This window comes from Phaseolus vulgaris, chromosome 1 (genome assembly GCF_000499845.2).
Source record: "Phaseolus vulgaris cultivar G19833 chromosome 1, P. vulgaris v2.0, whole genome shotgun sequence".
NCBI lineage: Eukaryota > Viridiplantae > Streptophyta > Magnoliopsida > Fabales > Fabaceae > Phaseolus > Phaseolus vulgaris.
This window is the reverse complement of record NC_023759.2, coordinates 46,423,128-46,442,329: the sequence shown is the minus strand read 5'-3', so window position 1 is coordinate 46,442,329 and position 19,202 is coordinate 46,423,128. Positions and strand designations below refer to the sequence as shown.

Here is a 19,202-nt window from a genome sequence, read left to right as displayed (position 1 = left end):
TGAACTTGCTCGCTTATCCTCGTTATTAGTGGATAGTAGTGATCCAACACTTAAATCTTGGCGTGTAAAATTGTATATTGGTTTTAATTGTGTAAAGCAGACATACCAGAGGAATGCTAGAGACACTTTTTTAACACTTTTTCAATTTTTTTCCTAAAACTTTATTATTATTATTATTGTTTAAATATTTAAGTTTTAGTAGTTTCACTTTTTATTTAAAGTTTGTGATATTTAACAAGTTTTAGTGACAGTAACAGTATTTGAGGAAATGTTATTTACACTTCTCTAAATCGACGTTTAAACAGTAAAATTGTTGTCAAAATTATAATTTTTTTAAAAAATAGCTATGGCTGTAGTTATTTTAAAAAGTTATTAAAATTATAAAATATAATTTGAAGTAAATTGTACAAAGTTATTATTTATATATGTAGTTGTTTTCCTAAAATAATAATTATTTAGTTTTTTACATTTTAAGCAATATAACTTTTCAAGAATCTTTCTTTCTATCTCCTGCAAACTAAACAAAATATTTCCTTTATTAATTTCTATTTATGCATTCAACATATTTTTACTTGAAATTCACTCTCACCTTATTTTGCCTTTTCTTATTATTGTCTTCTTTATTTTTATTTTTTTTTATTTATCTCGAATGCAAACAAAGCACACTACAAAACCTTTTTTAGGCCTTTTCTGATTATTTAATTAGTAGCAGGTCTCTTAATTAAATAGTTTAGGGTTCCAATCTTGATGAAGTAATTTTAAATGAGAATAAACTAAGTTACAAGTAATTATAACATTTTTTGTGCTCGTTTTATCAATAGACTTAAACATTGTTTCCGCAACACTATCGAATAATTCATATCAATATCATGAATACATTGAAAAATCCAATTTAATAATTAAAATATATTGTTAAAAAATTAAGAATGCATGAAATTTACATTGTACCCAAAGCTACCGTTTACTGATATAGGATAACAAAGAGCTATTGTGTAAGAATCTAATTTAATAGGTTGCACCCAAAACCAAAATTCCATTAAGGTGAGAATCATGTGGTGATGTACATAAATTTATAAAAAATTAAATTTAAAATATTAAGTTTCACTTTAAAAGAATGTTTAGTAATTAATTTTAGAAAAAAATGTATGGTGTTTATAGAATAAGTTTCAGAAATGAGAAATTTTTAAAGTTGTACTAATTGGTATATCCAATTACAATTTTCTTAAATATCTTTTCACGTGGATTACATCTTTGACAAACTAAAAGAAACATCTATGGTTATAATGAAATCATAATGCTGTATCTGTAAAAGTGTAATAATTTAATATAAAATCATAAGGTTTTTAAAAAATAGTTCAATTTTTTAATTGCAATAGAAACTAATCAAGTCTATTGCAATTGTAAAAAGTGTTGGTTTAAATGGATTATTATGCACACCCCTATAATTAATGAAATTAATTTTTAAATCAATTTTTCTACGAATTTAAAATAAAAATATTTTGTGGATAAGTTAAAATTTAAAAAAATCTTACAAAGGTTTTAAACACGCAATATAATATAAAAAAGGAATAAATAAATATCGAAAACAAAGTGTGAGAATCACACACGTGCGCGACCAGAAGCGTGCGGGGATGGTAATATAATATGACACAACTTTTCTCATCCTATTTCCCTCTCCTCTCTCGAACACTAAAATCAAAAACCCTAACCTCTCAACCTTTCACCGCAACGCCACCGATTCCAATCTCCACTTATCGAAGGTGAGTTTCTTTCCGCCAATTGCACTCTTCATTGCTTATTCACTCTAACTTCTTTCCATGCGAACACGAATTTCGATTGCGGTGATCCTCTCCCCCTTTTTTGTGATGTTATTGTTCTTTTCAGAATTTTAAATTTCTCGCTCAATTACCTTAACTTTGGTTTTTGACTTCACTCGGGTTTGGTATTGGGCACCAGGGCATGATGAATAGCATAAATGTTTATTTTAATTTGACCGTGCATTTGCTTATTTGTTGATTTTTGTTTTGTTGGCAGAAAAAATGAGTAGACGCTCGAGCAGAACTGTCTACGTTGGGAATCTACCTGGTGATATCCGTGAAAGAGAAGTTGAAGATTTATTTCTGAAGGTGCGTTGATAATTATTCCTCGGTCTGCAGTTTGATCTGGAACGTGTTATTCGCTATAGGCTGATGGAGGTGGCTTAGACATCAATAAATAAGGGTTGGGTATGGAAGTGTTGGGGGAATTTACCAAGATTAACGTTTTTATGTGTTTGGGCTTGAAAGTCATCAGCTTGCTAGGATCTATTCCACTTTTGGTTTCTTCTGGTATTTGAGGATTTTGTTTGGTTCATGTTAGTTAAGGCGGGGAGTGAATCCCATGTTAGTCCCTAAGATTGTAAGCTAAGATTTCGCTAGTCATCATTTTGGTCCTTGACGTTGTTTGTCTGGTGTCATCAGCTAGTCTTGTGTTGCCAGGTTTCCATTTCAATTCACCCTTAAAGCTAATACAATTTACTCTAGATGGATCCATGTCCATATTTTATAGTGGGCAATCAAACAGGTTTTTATAAATTTAAATTCACTTGTCTTTGATTTTAATGACAAATGTAGTGGAAAACAACTAAGGTGAATGGTTTTTGCCAAGTCAGAATGGTCTACAATGAGGATTTTGTGAATTTAAGGGACTAAAGTAACCAGGGAAGGAAGTGAGCATTGCTTACAATTAAATTGGGTCAAAATTATGGTGTAATAAAGGATTCTAATTGCAATAAATACTAAAATGCAATTTTTCATGGTCCTCTTTGGACATTGTATGTCGGATGTGCTCCTCATGTGTATATATGGCTATTAATGATTTTCCATTGTATGCACTATATAATAAATGTTTTGTGAATTTTTTTTTTACTCTTTCATAATTGCGAGCTTTCTTGTTGTTTATGCATAATATTTCATTTTGTAGTATGGACACATAACTCACATAGATCTAAAGGTTCCCCCAAGACCCCCTGGTTACGCCTTTGTAGAGGTGAGTTTGGAGGCACTCAGTTTGTCATAAATTTCCTTTTCTCCCTCTACGCATTATCTTGATTTAGGCCTGATTATTGCAGTTTGAAGATGCTCAAGATGCTGAGGATGCAATTCGGGGGCGTGATGGCTATGATTTTGATGGGCACCGGTTACGGGTTGGTTATCTCAATTATATGCTTGAATAATATGATAACTAAAACATTCAGAAGTGGTGAAAAACAAGATGACTATGAATACCTCACCAACACTGTATAACCTGTATCTTTATAGGTGGAGCCTGCCCATGGTGGACGTGGTCATTCATCCTCAAGAGATCGGCACAGCAGTCACAGCAATGGACGGGCTGGACGTGGGGTATCCAGGCGCTCCGAATATCGTGGTGTGTATATAGTTGGAATATTTATTACTTTTCATAATGCTCTAATATGACTTTTTCAGCCCCTCCACCATAGGCAATATGTGAAGGGAAGCCCTGCCTGTGCACCTCCATGGGGGGTGCAATGGCATACTTATGTGATTAGATTCTTGGCCATCCGCCATTGATAACCTTGTTTTTATTAGTTTTATTAGGACCCTTGGTTTGTTTCTAATTTTCCACTCAACCTTGTGCAGTTCTAGTTACTGGATTGCCCTCTTCAGCATCCTGGCAAGATCTTAAGGTGAGCTGTTGGACATAGTTATTGTTCTTCAATTATGTTTTATTGGATTAATTTCCATGGTGTCTGTGGATATTGTCTCAAAACAATGTTCTTTATAAATGCAGGATCACATGCGCAAGGCAGGAGATGTTTGCTTTTCCCAAGTCTTTCATGATGGAAGGGGTATGTGACACTTGGATGAAGTTTCTGGTTCATATTTGTGCTAGATTGTTTTAATGTATTGTTATTTGAACAGTTTTTAAACTTTTATTTTTTCCACATCCGTATTCCCTTCATCTTTTGTCTTGGTTCTATTTATGAGAGGTGGCATTTGAGCCTTTACGAGGAGTCTAGGAGATTTTGTTCTTTGTTATTTTTGGTTATTTTGTCTGCTGGATGCTTTAATGTATTAATTATTATTGGTTTTTGCAGGTACTACTGGTATTGTGGATTACACAAATTATGATGATATGAAATATGCCGTGAGTTATTTATTTACTATGGTTTTATTTATTTATAAGTACATCATGGAAAACCAGTCATGAGCTTTGCATATTGCCATCTTTAATTGTTGGTATTTTGCTTTAATACAGATCAAGAAGCTTGATGATTCTGAGTTCCGGAATGCATTTTCCAAGGGTTATGTTCGAGTATGGGATGGATTTGACGTTTTGTAAATTATACTTTTTTAGTGAATGCTACTTCTGCTCATTTTTTTTCTTTTACCTCCATATAGGTGAGAGAATATGATTCAAGGCGAGATTCCTCTAGAAGTCCTAGCCGTGGCCCATCTCATTCTAGAGGAAGAAGCTATAGCCGCAGCCGCAGCCGTAGCCGTAGTTACAGTCGGGACAGGAGCCAAAGGTCTATGCAATATTTATTTTAAATAAAAAATCATTCCTTATTTTAAGGTTCATTGTTAACCTGTTGATCTTTTTCTGAATGAACTTATTGTTCTGTATGCAGCAAATCTCCAAAGGGTAAATCTTCACAGCGTTCACCTGCTAAATCTCCATCAAAATCTCCTGCTCCTGTACGTTCTCGTTCAAAATCAAGGTCCCGTTCGTTGTCAGGGTATGAAATGTTTTGAAAGTGCAGTTTTTTTTTTGTCTAATACTAATTGTCTGGCGACTTATCTTTCAAAGTATTTATTCATAAATTATTTGGCACCTCGATGTATGGACAGTGTGTTTGAAACAACTTGACCACTTGTGTATAGGGTTTCTTAGCTTCTTCACCAATGTGCATAGATGAAAAGTCCAGAAGAGGCATTTTAATGTCTGCAAACAGCTAACTTAGGGAATTTTGAATTTTTGATAATGATTAGAATAGGAAATAAATAGAGATCAATTGTTGAATTTATTAAATTTAATTCATGCGCATCATATAACAAATTTCTAGCATGAATAAAATTAATTTCCTTTTGATTTTGTCCTGGTGAAGTCAGTTGTTTTACAGTCTGTTGTTTGTGTTGATAGGCATCAAAGACTGCAACTTGTTTGATTTAACACCTTTCATAAAATTGAAAGTCATAGAGAATCTTCCTGTAAATACATTATTTATTATTTCTTCTCTTACAAACTTCGGATTTAATATTTTTTTCCTGACACAAAACTGTTGTCCCCTTCATTCCCTCCCTTGGTCAAATTTCCCCTATCTTGCTTTGTTCGTGCGGAACTTGGTGAAACTTGCCTCAATGTCAGAGTGTTCTCAGTTTCCTTTTTGTTTTTGTAAAGATTCCTTTATTTTCTTAACTCTTAGATATGGAAACATGCAGCATACTGGAAATTGGAATTTAGGACTTGGTGGGATTTGGTTCAATTGTCTGCAACTCATTTTGTTGTGGAGGTATGATATTTTTTAGAATGGGCGACTTTGGATACCTTCACAGTTCATCTGTTCTAATACTTTTAGCATGTAAATGTCCATGGGTGCTAGATTGGGGACCAAGGAGATCATGGATTGCCATATAGAGCTGGATTGTTTATAAAGGCAATTGGGATTTGAAAATCACCTCCAATGAGCAATAGGGACAATTTCATTACAATTGTGGGCTTCAAGATTTGCCAAGCCAATAGGATGCACCATCTGGATTCTCTGGATTTTGTGGTGCAGTAGGGAAGATTTCTTTTCTCATGACAATTGGTGCCTTAATATGTCGCCCTGAAATGGTCTATTTTATTCATTTTTCATCATTCTATGCATATACTTTACCTTTTCTTTTAGTCTTCTGTGTTAGTCTTTTTATATTTTGTGATGTTTGTTTTTACCTCCTTGGATATGTTATCTGACATGGAAGAGGCATCAAGGCTGTTGGATCAATTTGATAAGGGAACTTGCGGATTTTAAATTCTGTTGTTTGTGGAACTTTTGCAGATCACGGTCCAGGTCCAGATCTCCATTGCCCGCTGTGAGTGTAACTTAATTTCGTGTGAACATTATAGTCGAACGGTTTGCCTGGTTTTGTACTTTAAACCATTTATTATAGTGAATTTTGGGGCTTTGAAGATTTTTTTTATTACTGTTGGGGTGGGTAGTGCCTTAGAAATAATATTTTAACGTTTAAGTACACGTTTTGAAGTACAAATTTAGTACACTGGGCAATCTTTCCCCGTCCAATTATTTGTATTCTTTGGCAGCGTAATAAAAGTCCCAAAAGGCGCAGTGCTAGCAGGAGTCCGAGTAGGAGCAGAAGCAGGAGCAAGAGTTTGTCTCGGTATGTATCTTGGAATTCTCTGGATGATTTTATGGCTTCTTTGACTTGGTCAATTTAAATTTTATTCCTTTGGATCTTATTGAGCTTGGTCTTGCAGGTGAACTCTGATTGTTGCAATCGATGAAGTTGTGGATGTGGTGAGTGCTACCAAGTTTTCTAGTAAAATTGACATTAGCCATGAAAAACACTTATTTGGTTTTATGTTTGATATTGGACTTGAGACTTCTGCCTATTGGCGACCTAGTTTTAAATACTGAGGATTTGTCAGACCTTAGATTTATGTAATAGACTGTTTAATGTCAAAAACAGGCACTATTTCCCTGTTACATTATGATTATTTGGTTTGAGTAACTTAGACGATAACATATATTGCAAGAACTAAGCATAATTTGTCTTATAATTTTCTTGTATACGCTTGAAAAAGGGCCCAAAAACTTTTCTAGTCGGGGTTTGAAAGTCAAGGTTGTGTTTGGGTAAATACTTGTGCAGTACTTATTTGTCAAACTATCGAATCTGACTAGGATTTCTAGAAATGAAGTTATTCTAGTTAACTTTATGAAAAAGTTTTCTTCAGTTTTTGCTAGTTTAAATAAATTTGGCTTAATATTTTTCTTTGAATTACCTGAAATTCTTTGGAGATGTTTGTTTTTAACTAAATTTTTAATTTGCATTCCGGTAATGCCAAGATGAGAATAAATATAATTTCTAGTAATTTTATCATCAGGAGAAATGTTCTCTGACGTGTACAATTGTTTCTGGTTTGGTACAGTATATTTTAAAAAAAAATTAATTAAGTAGATTTAAGTTTATTCCTAAAATTATTAAATTTATTTCTTGGAGTATAATGTTCTAAAAAGAATATGATTCCTATTAATATAAAATCATACAGCGAAATAAACTGTCTTAAAGTCTCTCTCTCTTATGTGCCTTTCATGTAACTATTGCAAATTACAATTGATGTTAAAGCCCAGTTTTAGAGATGAGAAATTATAATTATATTTTGGATTTTTTCATCCTTCATAAATACTTTTAGCTATATTTGTTGGAGGCTAGTACGACACTGTCTCCTCTTGTTGATAACGCCGGTGACAGCAGTAGTGTAGTGTAGCACAAATATAACAACTTTTTTTATATTTATAAGGTTGAGATAGATTTGATTTAATAGTTTTTGAATAAATATTTATTTAAAAATGACATAATCATGAGATTTGTTTAATTCAGTTTGTTTTGGTCTGACTTGTTATTAGAATGTTAAAGTGATTCGGGTTGAAGTTACAAATTTGTAACTTATCCCTTTAAAGTAGGATTGGTTTGCTAATTTTTTATTTACTTTATTGTAGTTATTAATATTATTTTTTAGATAATAAAATTGTAAAAAAAGTAATAAAATTTTAATATTTTAATTAAATAAATTTAAATTTTGATAAAATAAAATAAATATCAATAATATTTTAATTAACTAAATTATTTATAAAAAAGGTAATGCAAGTAAAGTGTATATAAAATATTAAATATTATCAATTTTACTTCAAAAAATAATTTTTTTAAAAGTGTTATAATTAAAAAAAAAGTTAGACTAACAGACTAGCTTCTCGAATTAGCGGGTTAAACAAGTGGAACTAGAGAAGATGAAGTGGAAGAAAGTTAAGTTGTCTCTGAAATTGAGCTGGTTTTGTTAAAGTAAATGTAGAGTTAAATGAGATGGTTGTGGTTGAGAGAAGCATATTTAATGGGGGTAGAAAATAGTTGAGTTTTGAATAATAGGCATAGAGGCATATATAGGGACATGTTGATTGGGAAGTAGAATTAAAAGTGAGTGAGCATCAGTGGTTGTTGGTCTGTCCTCCTTCTGTGGCTATCCTTTATCTTTATTTCATGTCATGTCTTCTCTTCTCTTCTCTTCACTCTCCCCTCAACACACACCTTATTATGGACCCCATTCTTACTCTCTTTCACTCACAAGGTTAAATAATTGGGTCGGTGCCAAATTCATATATTTTATTTTAGTATAATAAAACTTACATAACAAATTTAATTCTGTGTCAACTCTCTTATTCACACATGTTTTCTCTTTAATGATTCTGTGTTTGTTAAACAAAAGAATGAGTAAGGATTTTAAATATATAGAATACATGGTTGAGAGTGAAAAGATTGATGGTTGATTGATCATTAATCTTAAGAATGTTAAACATTACAGGATTTTGTATAGTTTTTTTTAATATATTTTTTTAGTCCTTTTATATATATATATATATATATATATATATATATATATATATATTATTTTAGTAATATTTTTTTCATGTGATAGACATATGATTGCTATTATTTGAGATGTTAGTCTAACTGAGATGTCAAATTATATAATGATATCTATCATGAAAACTTTTATAAAAAAAATATTAAAAAATGTATTGTTAAATTTTAAAATATACTAAATCTCTAGACATTTTATAAGAATTATTTTATAAAACTTCTTTCGTCTTTTGACACTTTAAATAAAGTAAATAATCTTGATATTGATTCCAAAATAAGTGATTTCAATGAATTATTTTTGAAAAATTGTTCTAATATAAGAAAATCGAAGAAGTTATAAATAGGATATTTTGAGGAATAATCACATATAGGTTACGAGAAAAAGTAAAATATCACGGAATGAAAGTTAGTTTATTTTTAAAAAGGAATTAACTACTATACTGTAACTCTACAAATACGATTTGTATTGATTTTCATCTCTTCTTTTTTGCATGATTTCATCTGTTTTTAGATACTTTTATCTTCTTTAAAATTTTATTTTCATTGAACTATCTTTAAAAAGTTACATTTGAAGGTTCTGTAATCATAAAAATAAATCTCTAATTTAGAAAATGACATTAATTATATTTGTTAAAGAAATTGATGAACATTAGTATTAAAATAATTATTGTACTGGTAGGCTAAAACCGAGAGGTTTAGGCCGAGAACAACATTGAGTAAACGAAGGAAAAAGGTTGAAATCGAGAGGTTTAAACCGAGAATGAAAAAGATATATGTTAAAGAATAAAATAAAATATAAATATTATTATAAAAATGAAACTCAATTAAGTTTAAAACCCACAGGAGGAGTGTGTAAATAATAAAAAGGTGTAAAGAGAAAGTCCAACAGAAAAGGAGAAAAGCCCATTAAGGAAACCCTATAAATAGAAGTTCAGAGTAAGAAAAAAGGTAAGAGTGATTTTATCTGATGAATGTTAAACCTTTTCTGACTTTGGCATCGGAGCGACTTGCAGGTACCCCCCACCTGTTGTGAGGAGAAGCCGAGAGCACCAGCCGAGAGGAGAAGCCGAGAGCACCAGCCGAGAGGAGAAGCCAAGAGTTTCCATCAAGGAGAGAAGTTAAGTATCCAGCCCAAGATAGTACCCAGCCCAAGATAGTATTCAGCCCAAGATTGAAGGATTAGTCTTGTTAACCCATTTCAAGTGTTCTTGGTCCTTGTTGTAAGAACAATTATTTTTTGTGTTAATTCAAAATTTGGATCTTACATGCTATAATTGTTTATATGTGTTGATTTTAAGAAAATTAAAATATGTTATTTGATAGAGTCTTCCATTAGAATACCTAAGGTGAATTTTATTAATTAACTTGTATAAACTACTGTTTATTTTAAACATTTGATGTTAGAAGGGAAAATATTAACAAAGAAACTATTTTAATTTTAACATATAAGTTAATTGTAACTTCTATCAAAATAACTAGCAACTTTAATATTAAAGTAAATTTTGTAAATATTTAAATTTATGCGACATGTAATATCTACGAATTTGGATTAAGTAATTTATTGAAATAAGTGAATACACCGATAGAAAAGATAAGAAAAGTTAGTATTTTTAATAATTAAATAGCATGTAATCACCATTAACTTTTTTTATAAATAGGTCCTTTACTCGACATGAATGTATTAAATATATTAATTTAATATATTTTATTAAAAGTTTTAAATTATAATTAATTATAAAATATTTTTTGTCTTCTTAATTAATTGTGTAATTCATAATTTTGTTTTTGCCTTGTTTAGTACTTCCTACCTGCATGCTGTAAAAATTAATTTAAATTTTAAAAGAAGGAACCAATAATGCTATTATAGTTTTTAGTTTTTGTTTTAAAGGTAAGTTAATATAATGAAAAAGTATTTCATGAGTCAGTATCAAAATATTATTCTGATGTTCATAGTAGGACATGCAGATAACAGGCTTATGCATATACGAATATAAGTACAATTTGTCATAAAAAGTAAAATATAAATAATTGAAAATCCAAATAAAATATTTTAACTGGCATGAAAGAAAAATTAAGTTAGACAAGTTACCACAAATTTTTTATATACTATTTTAATTAATAGTATAGAATATGTTAAAAGATGTGTTCCACAAATTCTAAGAGGCAGTTTTGAATTAATTGTTGGAACTAAATCTAAGTGTAATGTAATATTTAATTGATATGAAAAAGTTGCACAGAGGATAGTGTACCATTTTTTGTAATATTTAATTTGTGAACCGATACTTTTATACTTGAGAAAAGAGATGAGCTAACGAGAAAAAGCACCGAAAAAATAATATTTTGAATGCCCTTTTTTTCTATGGTCCTGATTCGTGTGGTTTTAGTTGCGTTTTGGCCGCATAATTTAATAATGGAATGAAGGAACGGTGAGAAAAGGCAGAGAAAAAAAAGAAGAAGAAGAGAAGAAGAAGAGAGGTTTGAGAGAGAAGAAGATGGTAAGTAAGGAAGAGAAAAACGTGTTCTCGGAACTAACAGACGACATCGTTTTGAACATCTTCTACAATCTCGAAGAAGATCCTCGCCACTGGGCTCGCTTGGCCTGCGTCTGCACCAAATTCTCTGCACTCATCACCGATTTCTGTTGGAAGACCAAATGCTCCCGTAACATCCCCTCCGACCTCCTCTCCGCCTCCGACCACCCGCCGCTCTCCCTCCACAAACTCGCCGTCTGCTGCCCCGGCCTCCGCCACGCCGGCCTCCTCTTCGACACCTCCGATTTCGGCCTTGAACGCGACCTCGGCGCTGACCTCTTCAACCACTCTTCCCCCTCCAATCCTACGCCGCCGCCACCGCCACCGCCTCCACAACCTCAATATCAACAAACAGTCTCCGATTCGGATACCTCCTCCTGTTCTTCTTCGTGTTGGTCGCTTTTTGATGACCTGTACTACGACACGCTCTACGTGGCGACCGAGTCGGAGGCGCCGCGGCTGGCGGAGTCGGTGAGCGCGGGCGTGGTCTCGAATGGCGCGTGCAAGAAGCGGAAGGTGTCGCGCGAGGGGCGGGCGCACCTGGCGTCGGGGAGCTGGAGCCTGAGCCGGGAGCAGGGGAGCAAGCTGCTAGGGAGGCAGTTCCGCGACGATATCCTGTACGTGTGCGACTTGCCGGGCTGCGTGCACAGGGAGGAGAAGAGGAACTACCGCCTCTTCAGAGGCGTTTTCAAGAACTTCAAACGCACTAGGGTTTGGAGAACCATTCACGACGGCAACAAGAGGAAGCTGGATCTGCCCTGCGCCTTCTGCGCCTGCAAATTCACCTGGGATCTCCACTCCGCCTTCTGCCTCCGCCGCGCATTCGGCTTCCACGACGACGGAGAGCCTGTGGTGAGAGCCTATGTTTGCGAGAATGGCCATGTCTCTGGTGCTTGGACCGATGTTCCCATGTACACTTGATTCACTCATTCTCACAACAATTCGCTGTTTCAAATTTCGTTTCCCTCTGCATTTATTCTGTCCTGCATTTTATTTTCACCTATCTGTGATTTTCATTTCGGAGTTCCTGCTATAAACACATGAGTGATTCAGCTTCATTCAGATTACCACATTCCATTGTTTTAATCGCTTCCAGATTTTCTTTTTCTTTCTGTGTTTTGTGGATTGCAGAGCAAAAAATTATTTTTCGGATTTCAGCCCTTCACTTCAGTATTCTTGCGTCTGAAATTATAATTAGAGTTTAATTCAGTATTTTACTACACACTGAAATTTATTTTCAAGGAAAGTAGTTTTACAATTCTAACTCTTACATTTCAACTACTGCATTTTGAATTTGTGTATGATCACATCTTCAGCTTCCACTTTCATTCTGTGATTTCTAGTTCCATAATTCGTGTTCTTTTTTTGTATTTGTCAGCTATCAGAATTAAAATCTCCTAATTTTTCCAGATTTGTTCCTGCACCAGTATTATATATATGAATTATTGCTTGATTACGTTTTTATGGGTTCGAGGAGAAAATCACGGAAAGTTTGGATTTGATTTGGTTTAGAATTTTCATGGCAAATAAGTGGCTCTCTCTATTCCGATCCTATCTTCACTAACATTGCTGTAAGTGGTTGCGGTTCCTATCTAGCCGTACATTAACCCAATTAAAGTTATTTTAAACTAGTTATTATTTTATATTAAAAATGACTAATAAACTTACAGAAAGAGTTTTAGTTATGATTTAGTTTTAATAAATTTTAATTAATAAAAAATGTAGTGATAGGAATATGAAGGTTGTAAATTATTCGATAATGTAGAAGACATTTACACTAAACAACCCTTAGAAATTAAAATGGGTGCTTTCAATCATCTCTCACTGCATGCAGAAGATAATGAAAGCATGTAATCAGATAATTTTGCTACTAGTTTGTATGCGATGTATATATTAAAAATTAATATCTCTATATTCTACAAAGGAATTTGAATGTCATGTGTCTTCATTCTCCTGCATTATCGTTTTCTATTTTTTTGTCATTATAATTAACAAAAAAACAATACATTTCAAATTATATGTTTAGTCAAACAAGGCAAGGTCTGTATATTTTTTAGTTTGTATTTACAATTTATCAACGATTAAATGTTGACAAGGAACTATAAAAAAAAAAGAAAAAAGGATTTAGGTCTTCTCACAGATCTATTATAATCATGATTCATGCATTGAATTCTCTCACATACATTTTTACTTGAACATGTGTGCAAAGGACAATCACAAATCCCTAATGATGCTATTATTCTCGGGTTACGTTATTTCTTAATTTATGATTTTTACATGGATTTCATTAAGCCACGTCACTTTTTTTTCTTTTACCATTTAAGTAAGGCAAATTCTTCAGTGCCATCACTCTTTGTGGAGAGAAAGTTATCATGTTTTTTTTTTCCTTCAAGTCATCACATACATTTCTTTGTTGGTAAGGCTTCTACATGTGACCTTATCATACTATTTGTGGTTCACCAATGTTCATAGCACTTAGAATTGCAGATGAGTCATGGAGATGCTACCTTTTTTACAAGAATCAGAACATTCTCTAAATGCAATTTAATTCTAAAAAAAAATCTTATCATACTATTTGACTTTGAAGTTGTATGTTTAAAATTAAAGTAAAATAAGAAGAAAAGGACAGGAAAAGAGAGATTGAATGATGTGTTTATATTTTAAACACAAAAAGGTTTTCTTCAGAGAATAACAATTGCTTCTCAAAATCTATTTTGATAAATATCTAAACATTTCACTGTATTATTGTACTACACTTTGTATAAAACCCAACCATAAGATGGAAAATATATATAAATATATTAGTTTGTCAGTTTATGTTTGATACAGACAAGATGATCAGGAGTTGAAATTATTTGGAGATTGAAGATGGGAAATGTTTTGGACTCACCCTTCAAATATTATCTATATCTTTGTCATCTTGTTTTGATTATCCATCAAAGCTCGTCAAGTATGTATTCTAGCACAAAAATCACAATTAATAACAACCAAGCTTATCACAATTCACAACCTTACCCTTCAAAATAGCAGTATATTTTGCGTGTAGGAAAGTTGAATGTCCTTAATTTGGTGTGTTAATTAATAACAACAAAACTACACAAGTTTACCTTTTTTGCTTCTACCATTACTTCTAAATAGTTTATTCTTTTGATCGTATCTTGTTTCTTATCTTGTTAATAATAAGAACACAACAAATCTTCTATGTTTATACATAAAAACATGTAAGCACTACGTATAAAACCGGACAAGAAAATGAGAAAAAGTGTTTCTCGTTATGTTTGATAGTGTCGGCATGATTAGGAATTTATTCAGCACAATTTTCATTGTTTTGAACTTTAATAGTTTGGGCATGCTAAGAAAATTTATCCTTCATATGTGTTGTTTTGATTATCTCTCAAATGTATTCAACAACTACAGAGAGCAATGTAATTAAAAATAATTAAAGACCTAACAATTGAACTCACACATGTACAAAGTTCAGGATATTTTGTTTTATATTTCATTCTTTAGAAACTTGTAACGAGTTTCTGCAAAATTAACCACGAATAATCGCAAGTTAATAAAGATGAAACAACCATGAACATTCAGAACTTAATTGAGAAAAGGTGAAGCTTGGGACCGTAATTTCTTTCACTAGACCTTTAATTAACTTCTGTTGAAGTTGAATTTAAGCTAAGAAAATGAATAGAATATAGCTAGGGCTTTAGGAGAGGCCCTAATAAAAATAAAGGAAATTAGTCGTTGAATTAAGCTGGATGACCAATTTAGCTATTAGGATTGAACTAATGAAGGGTTTTTACTATTTGAATAACTTCAAAATCTCATGACCATTCTATCATAAACATTTCAACCATAGAATGTGTAATTGGTTCCTATTTAGACAAATGGATCTCATACACATTTTTTTGAAGATTGTAAGGTGGCTGATATACACATTTTTTTGAAGATTGTAAGGTGGCTGATTTTGTTATTATTGGACTGGTGTTTGGTGTTTTGTTATATTAGACTGTTATTTTGTTATTAGTTGGGATACAACGTTTTTGCTTGCTTTCCTTGTGTAGATTGATGACTTGATTTTCTGAGACCTGATCCTCTGAATGTTTTTCATTAAGTGATTGTGATTTTTTTAATTTTTTGTTTATATATTGGGTTTGTGCTGTTGTTTTTGTTGTTTTTTTATTGAGTCTTATAAGTTTGTTGATAATGTGTAAGGAAAAAAAAGTGAGAATTTGATACGTTTTGTTATGTATAAAAGTTGGATTGAAATAGTTCTTAATTTTTTTTAAAAAAAATTCTGATAAAAAAATTCTATAAGTAAATTATATCTTTTTGTATAAAGGTTAGAAACTCCTTAAATATATTATTAATTTATTTTTTATTGATAAAAAATTAATTGATAATTTTCAATTGACATTGTTCATAAATCATATATACCAGAAAATTTGATACGATGAATCACAACTTTCACGAGTAATATATCTATAGACACAACAGTAACATTTATATAAACAAACTGCTCTTGAACATAATAAATCAAGCACCACAGGTGGCTGGGGAGAGAAAAAAAATATTGTGTTGCATACATTATTTGTCGGTTCTAACTTAGAAATTAAAGAGTAAAAGTCATTTTCCCTTTTTTGCTGAAAATATTTATGTCTAATGCTATTTAGTTGTGGTGCAGCCAAAGAGATCAGTGTTTGTTCTTTGGCTTCTTCACGATCATGACAGTGCAGTGTGCATGGTGAGCACAGTAGTCACTTACACTGCCTAAAACCGCCCTGCAAAGTTAAAGCAAATCCGAATTAAGATATTTTAAAGTGTAAACACATACAAATAACCAACATATATAGACTATACCAAAAACAAACAAAAAAAACAAAGGAAGAGATGGAACCAATGCTTTCCATGGATTTAAGTCTGCTAATTGGTTCATTTGAGTTTGCGATGATGTTGGTTCATTTCAGAAAGCTAGAACACAATTTAGTATACTCATTGTATTATATCTTACTCCCATTCACACATTTCAGAAAAAAAAAATTGTCATACAAAGGAATAGAAAAATATCTGGGATCAAAATGAACCTGTGTACCTTTTTATAGCCCCATAACCATGACTACCCACAACCAACATTGAAGCATGGTGCTTTTCCACAGCCTCACAAAGAACATTTCTAGGATCACCTTCCACCACTTCCACTGATACGTCCTTTACCTGTTTAAATTAGCCATCAGATAATTAACAATTGCAAAGGTATACCCATCCACACACAATATATAGGATTTTGATGTTCTTCAACCAAAAAAACTAAGTAAAATTAAACAGCATCTGTCTTATCTGTAATTTTCTCATTCTTTTCCCTCGAAAATTTATAAAGGCAAATCACATTTTCTTAGCAGGATGAGTGCTTATTTTCCAAGCTAAACCATAAACCTTAAATCCAATAAAAATAAGTTTTAAAATAAGTTTTTTTAAGTATTCTAACTTATGTCTTAAACTTTTGGTTTAGAAAAGGATAAGTTTTTTTTAGTATTCTAACTTATGTCTTAAACTTTTGGTTTAGAAAAAGGATAGAGGTTTATGTTGAATAGTGAGGTTGATTTCGTTTGTCAGCCATGATCCTTACTTTCTTAGTTTTATGTGTTTTATGAAGGCAAATCACATTTTCTTAGCAGGATGAGTGTCTATCACATTTTCTTAGCAGGATAGAGTGCCTATAAATCCGTAGTATTCTGACATGCATGAGAGGTTTATGTTGAATAGTGATGTTGATTTCGTTTGTCAGCATGATCCTTAGTTTTATGTGAGTTTTATGTGTTTTCTTAGTTTTATGTGTTTTGGTGTGTGTAAGGTTTGTTGATGATTAAAAGGATTGAGGTATTGAAATACCTGAATTTAAAGTTAATGTACTAAAACTAATGAACTTATTAAATAATTGCAGCCATTAAATAAAACTAATCAAGCATGAGAAACAGTCCAAACAATATGCGTGCATAGAAAAACGTGCAGAGATAAGGCTGAAAAATAAGCAAACTTTGGAAACAGAAAGTGATAAACATGGAATTGATTATCATACGGATTTCTTCTGGCATAGATCTTTAGCATATTCCGTGACTTTGGCAGCTGTTCTTTTCAAATCCGCCTCCACAATAGGCATAACCTCAGCGGCTCCTGCAAAACATAATGGTTGTTACTATATATATATCTAAAAGGAACAGCAGCATGATTCGAATTGATCTCATACCAGGGCCAACAAAACCAACCGAAGAGGCAGCAGAAGGCCTGGCATAAACAAGAACAAGCTTGAAGTTAAGATTAAGGGACGGCAATAGGAAGTGATCGATAATCCATCCGAGAGCGTACGAGCTGAAATCACTGTCGTCGATTCCAGCCACAATCACCTGTTTCTCCGACCCAGTCGTCGCCATGGAATTCCAGTTGCAACAATACTTGCGTGCTAAGCTACTTCACTTTGGTATAAAGCATGTATGAATTTATTCACATTGGAAAGAAACGTAGAAGTAGAGAAGAGCATTTGAATGGAGTCGGTGGGCGAAAAGAGAACAGAATCGTACTATTCGGTATTCTGTTCTATTCTATATCGTTCTAGATTTTACTACTAGGTCAATCAAACTCTGCACTCGACCCCTTTTAACCTAAACCAACCACGTAACTTTTCTTCTATTTTCCTCCGAATCAGTCATAAATCCATTAACCACCCACCATTCCTGCCAAGAAACAAGCATCCATCTTCCCATCACAGTAAGACCAAACCTAAATTTTACTCTGTTTCTGCAGTAACAACTCTCATTTTTCAGAAAAAAAAAAAACATTTTTTTTTCTTTTACATCTTAATATATTATGACACTCGGACATGTCTTAAATGCTATCGACACATGGATCGGAACGGATACACCGGAACGGATACACGATACTCACATGTTGTCTAATTCAAAAAAATATTTTTTTTTTTATATTCCAACATAATTTTAAAAAAATAAATATATTAATTTTCTAAAAATTTAAATTTATTATATAAAATTTTATTATAATTATAAAAAAAACTAATTTTTTAAAACTAAATATAAAAAATATTTTTAAAAAAAAAAAAAACTACTCAAACATATTTGTACCCATAAATCTTATCAATTTATATAAATATAAATTTGTGTTCTTATATTTTACATTATTTAATTATATGTATCAAAATGTTTGTGATTTATGTCGTATTAATATTTGTTTTTGTGCTACATAACCAAGTATACATAATCTACATTTGGTATATGTCTTTCTTAACTAATTAGGTATGTGTCAAATTTATTTACTATATGAATAAATAAAAAGAAAGGATTCCGGAATTTCAGGTTCAATTCGTTCTAATACAAGTGAAAAAATATATATTCTCGTTAGGTAAAGATCATGTTTCTTGTTCACTTTACAAAAGAAAGGTACTAGAAAAGCATCTAAAGCTATGGTATGCTTTTTTCTACCAATACTTAAGTGAATCTAGAAAAATGACAGGAAAAAAAAAGTAGTTGTTCAAGCTTTTTTTTTTTCATGTTTAAAACGAAGAAAATAAATTTTTAACCCATAATTTTGTGTAAATTATCTATTATTTTATTATATTAGATCCACTCTGGTGAGTAACAATTAAGTTTAAACTAATACAATAGAGAAAAAATGTTTTACCGCTTAAAATAATTGTGAAGTTTATGTATAACACACTGGTTGAAATTTAATGAAAATTATAATGTATTGAAATAACAGGACGACTCACTGAGCCGATTGAAATCTCAAACCATCTCACCACCTAACCACGATGAAAGGTGTTGCGACGAGTCATGGGTTGACCAAGTCAGCAAGGTTAATACATAGTTAAAGTTGTTTAGTGCAATCCTAAATAAGAACCAACCTCCTAATCCGATCTACCAACAAAGACCCATTAAGATAATATAAATAGCGCAAATTTTAAAAATCAAGTACGTCATTATCTACAGTAATCTGACAACCGAGTACAGACACCCTGACTGACTTG

The 19,202-nt window shown here is 32.0% G+C and overlaps 3 protein-coding genes across 4 annotated transcripts; 2 read left to right on the top strand and 1 right to left on the bottom strand.

Moving 5' to 3' along the window:
- The first annotated feature begins 1,601 nt into the window (after positions 1-1,601).
- LOC137814742 (serine/arginine-rich-splicing factor SR34) lies at positions 1,602-6,720 on the top strand. 2 transcript variants are annotated; one of them, XR_011081678.1, is made up of 16 exons: positions 1,602-1,760; positions 2,035-2,126; positions 2,962-3,027; positions 3,110-3,184; positions 3,300-3,408; positions 3,642-3,688; positions 3,793-3,850; positions 4,100-4,149; positions 4,261-4,317; positions 4,404-4,531; positions 4,634-4,741; positions 5,445-5,515; positions 5,606-5,838; positions 6,044-6,077; positions 6,307-6,383; positions 6,481-6,720. XR_011081678.1 is itself a non-coding variant. In XM_068617629.1 (14 exons), the coding sequence occupies exons 2-14, from the start codon at positions 2,040-2,042 to the stop codon at positions 6,482-6,484; spliced, it is 900 nt and encodes a 299-aa protein (XP_068473730.1). In that variant the 5' UTR covers positions 1,621-1,760; positions 2,035-2,039; the 3' UTR covers positions 6,485-6,720. The 2 variants fall into 2 exon arrangements, 1 of the variants encoding a protein (XP_068473730.1); XM_068617629.1 differs by lacking the exons at positions 5,445-5,515; positions 5,606-5,838 and having other exon boundaries at positions 1,621-1,760.
- A 4,171-nt stretch (positions 6,721-10,891) lies between these two features.
- On the top strand, positions 10,892-12,256 carry LOC137814741 (phytochrome A-associated F-box protein). Its single transcript, XM_068617628.1, has one exon. The coding sequence runs from the start codon at positions 11,132-11,134 to the stop codon at positions 12,089-12,091; it is 960 nt and encodes a 319-aa protein (XP_068473729.1). The 5' UTR covers positions 10,892-11,131; the 3' UTR covers positions 12,092-12,256.
- A 3,394-nt stretch (positions 12,257-15,650) lies between these two features.
- On the bottom strand, positions 15,651-17,997 carry LOC137814739 (universal stress protein PHOS32). The gene is made up of 4 exons (XM_068617627.1): positions 17,412-17,997; positions 17,244-17,338; positions 16,260-16,381; positions 15,651-15,948 (listed from the first exon to the last, which is right to left on the bottom strand). Exons 1-4 carry the CDS (start codon positions 17,593-17,595, stop codon positions 15,861-15,863), a joined length of 489 nt encoding a protein of 162 aa, XP_068473728.1. The 5' UTR covers positions 17,596-17,997; the 3' UTR covers positions 15,651-15,860.
- Between the last annotated feature and the right edge of the window lie 1,205 nt (positions 17,998-19,202).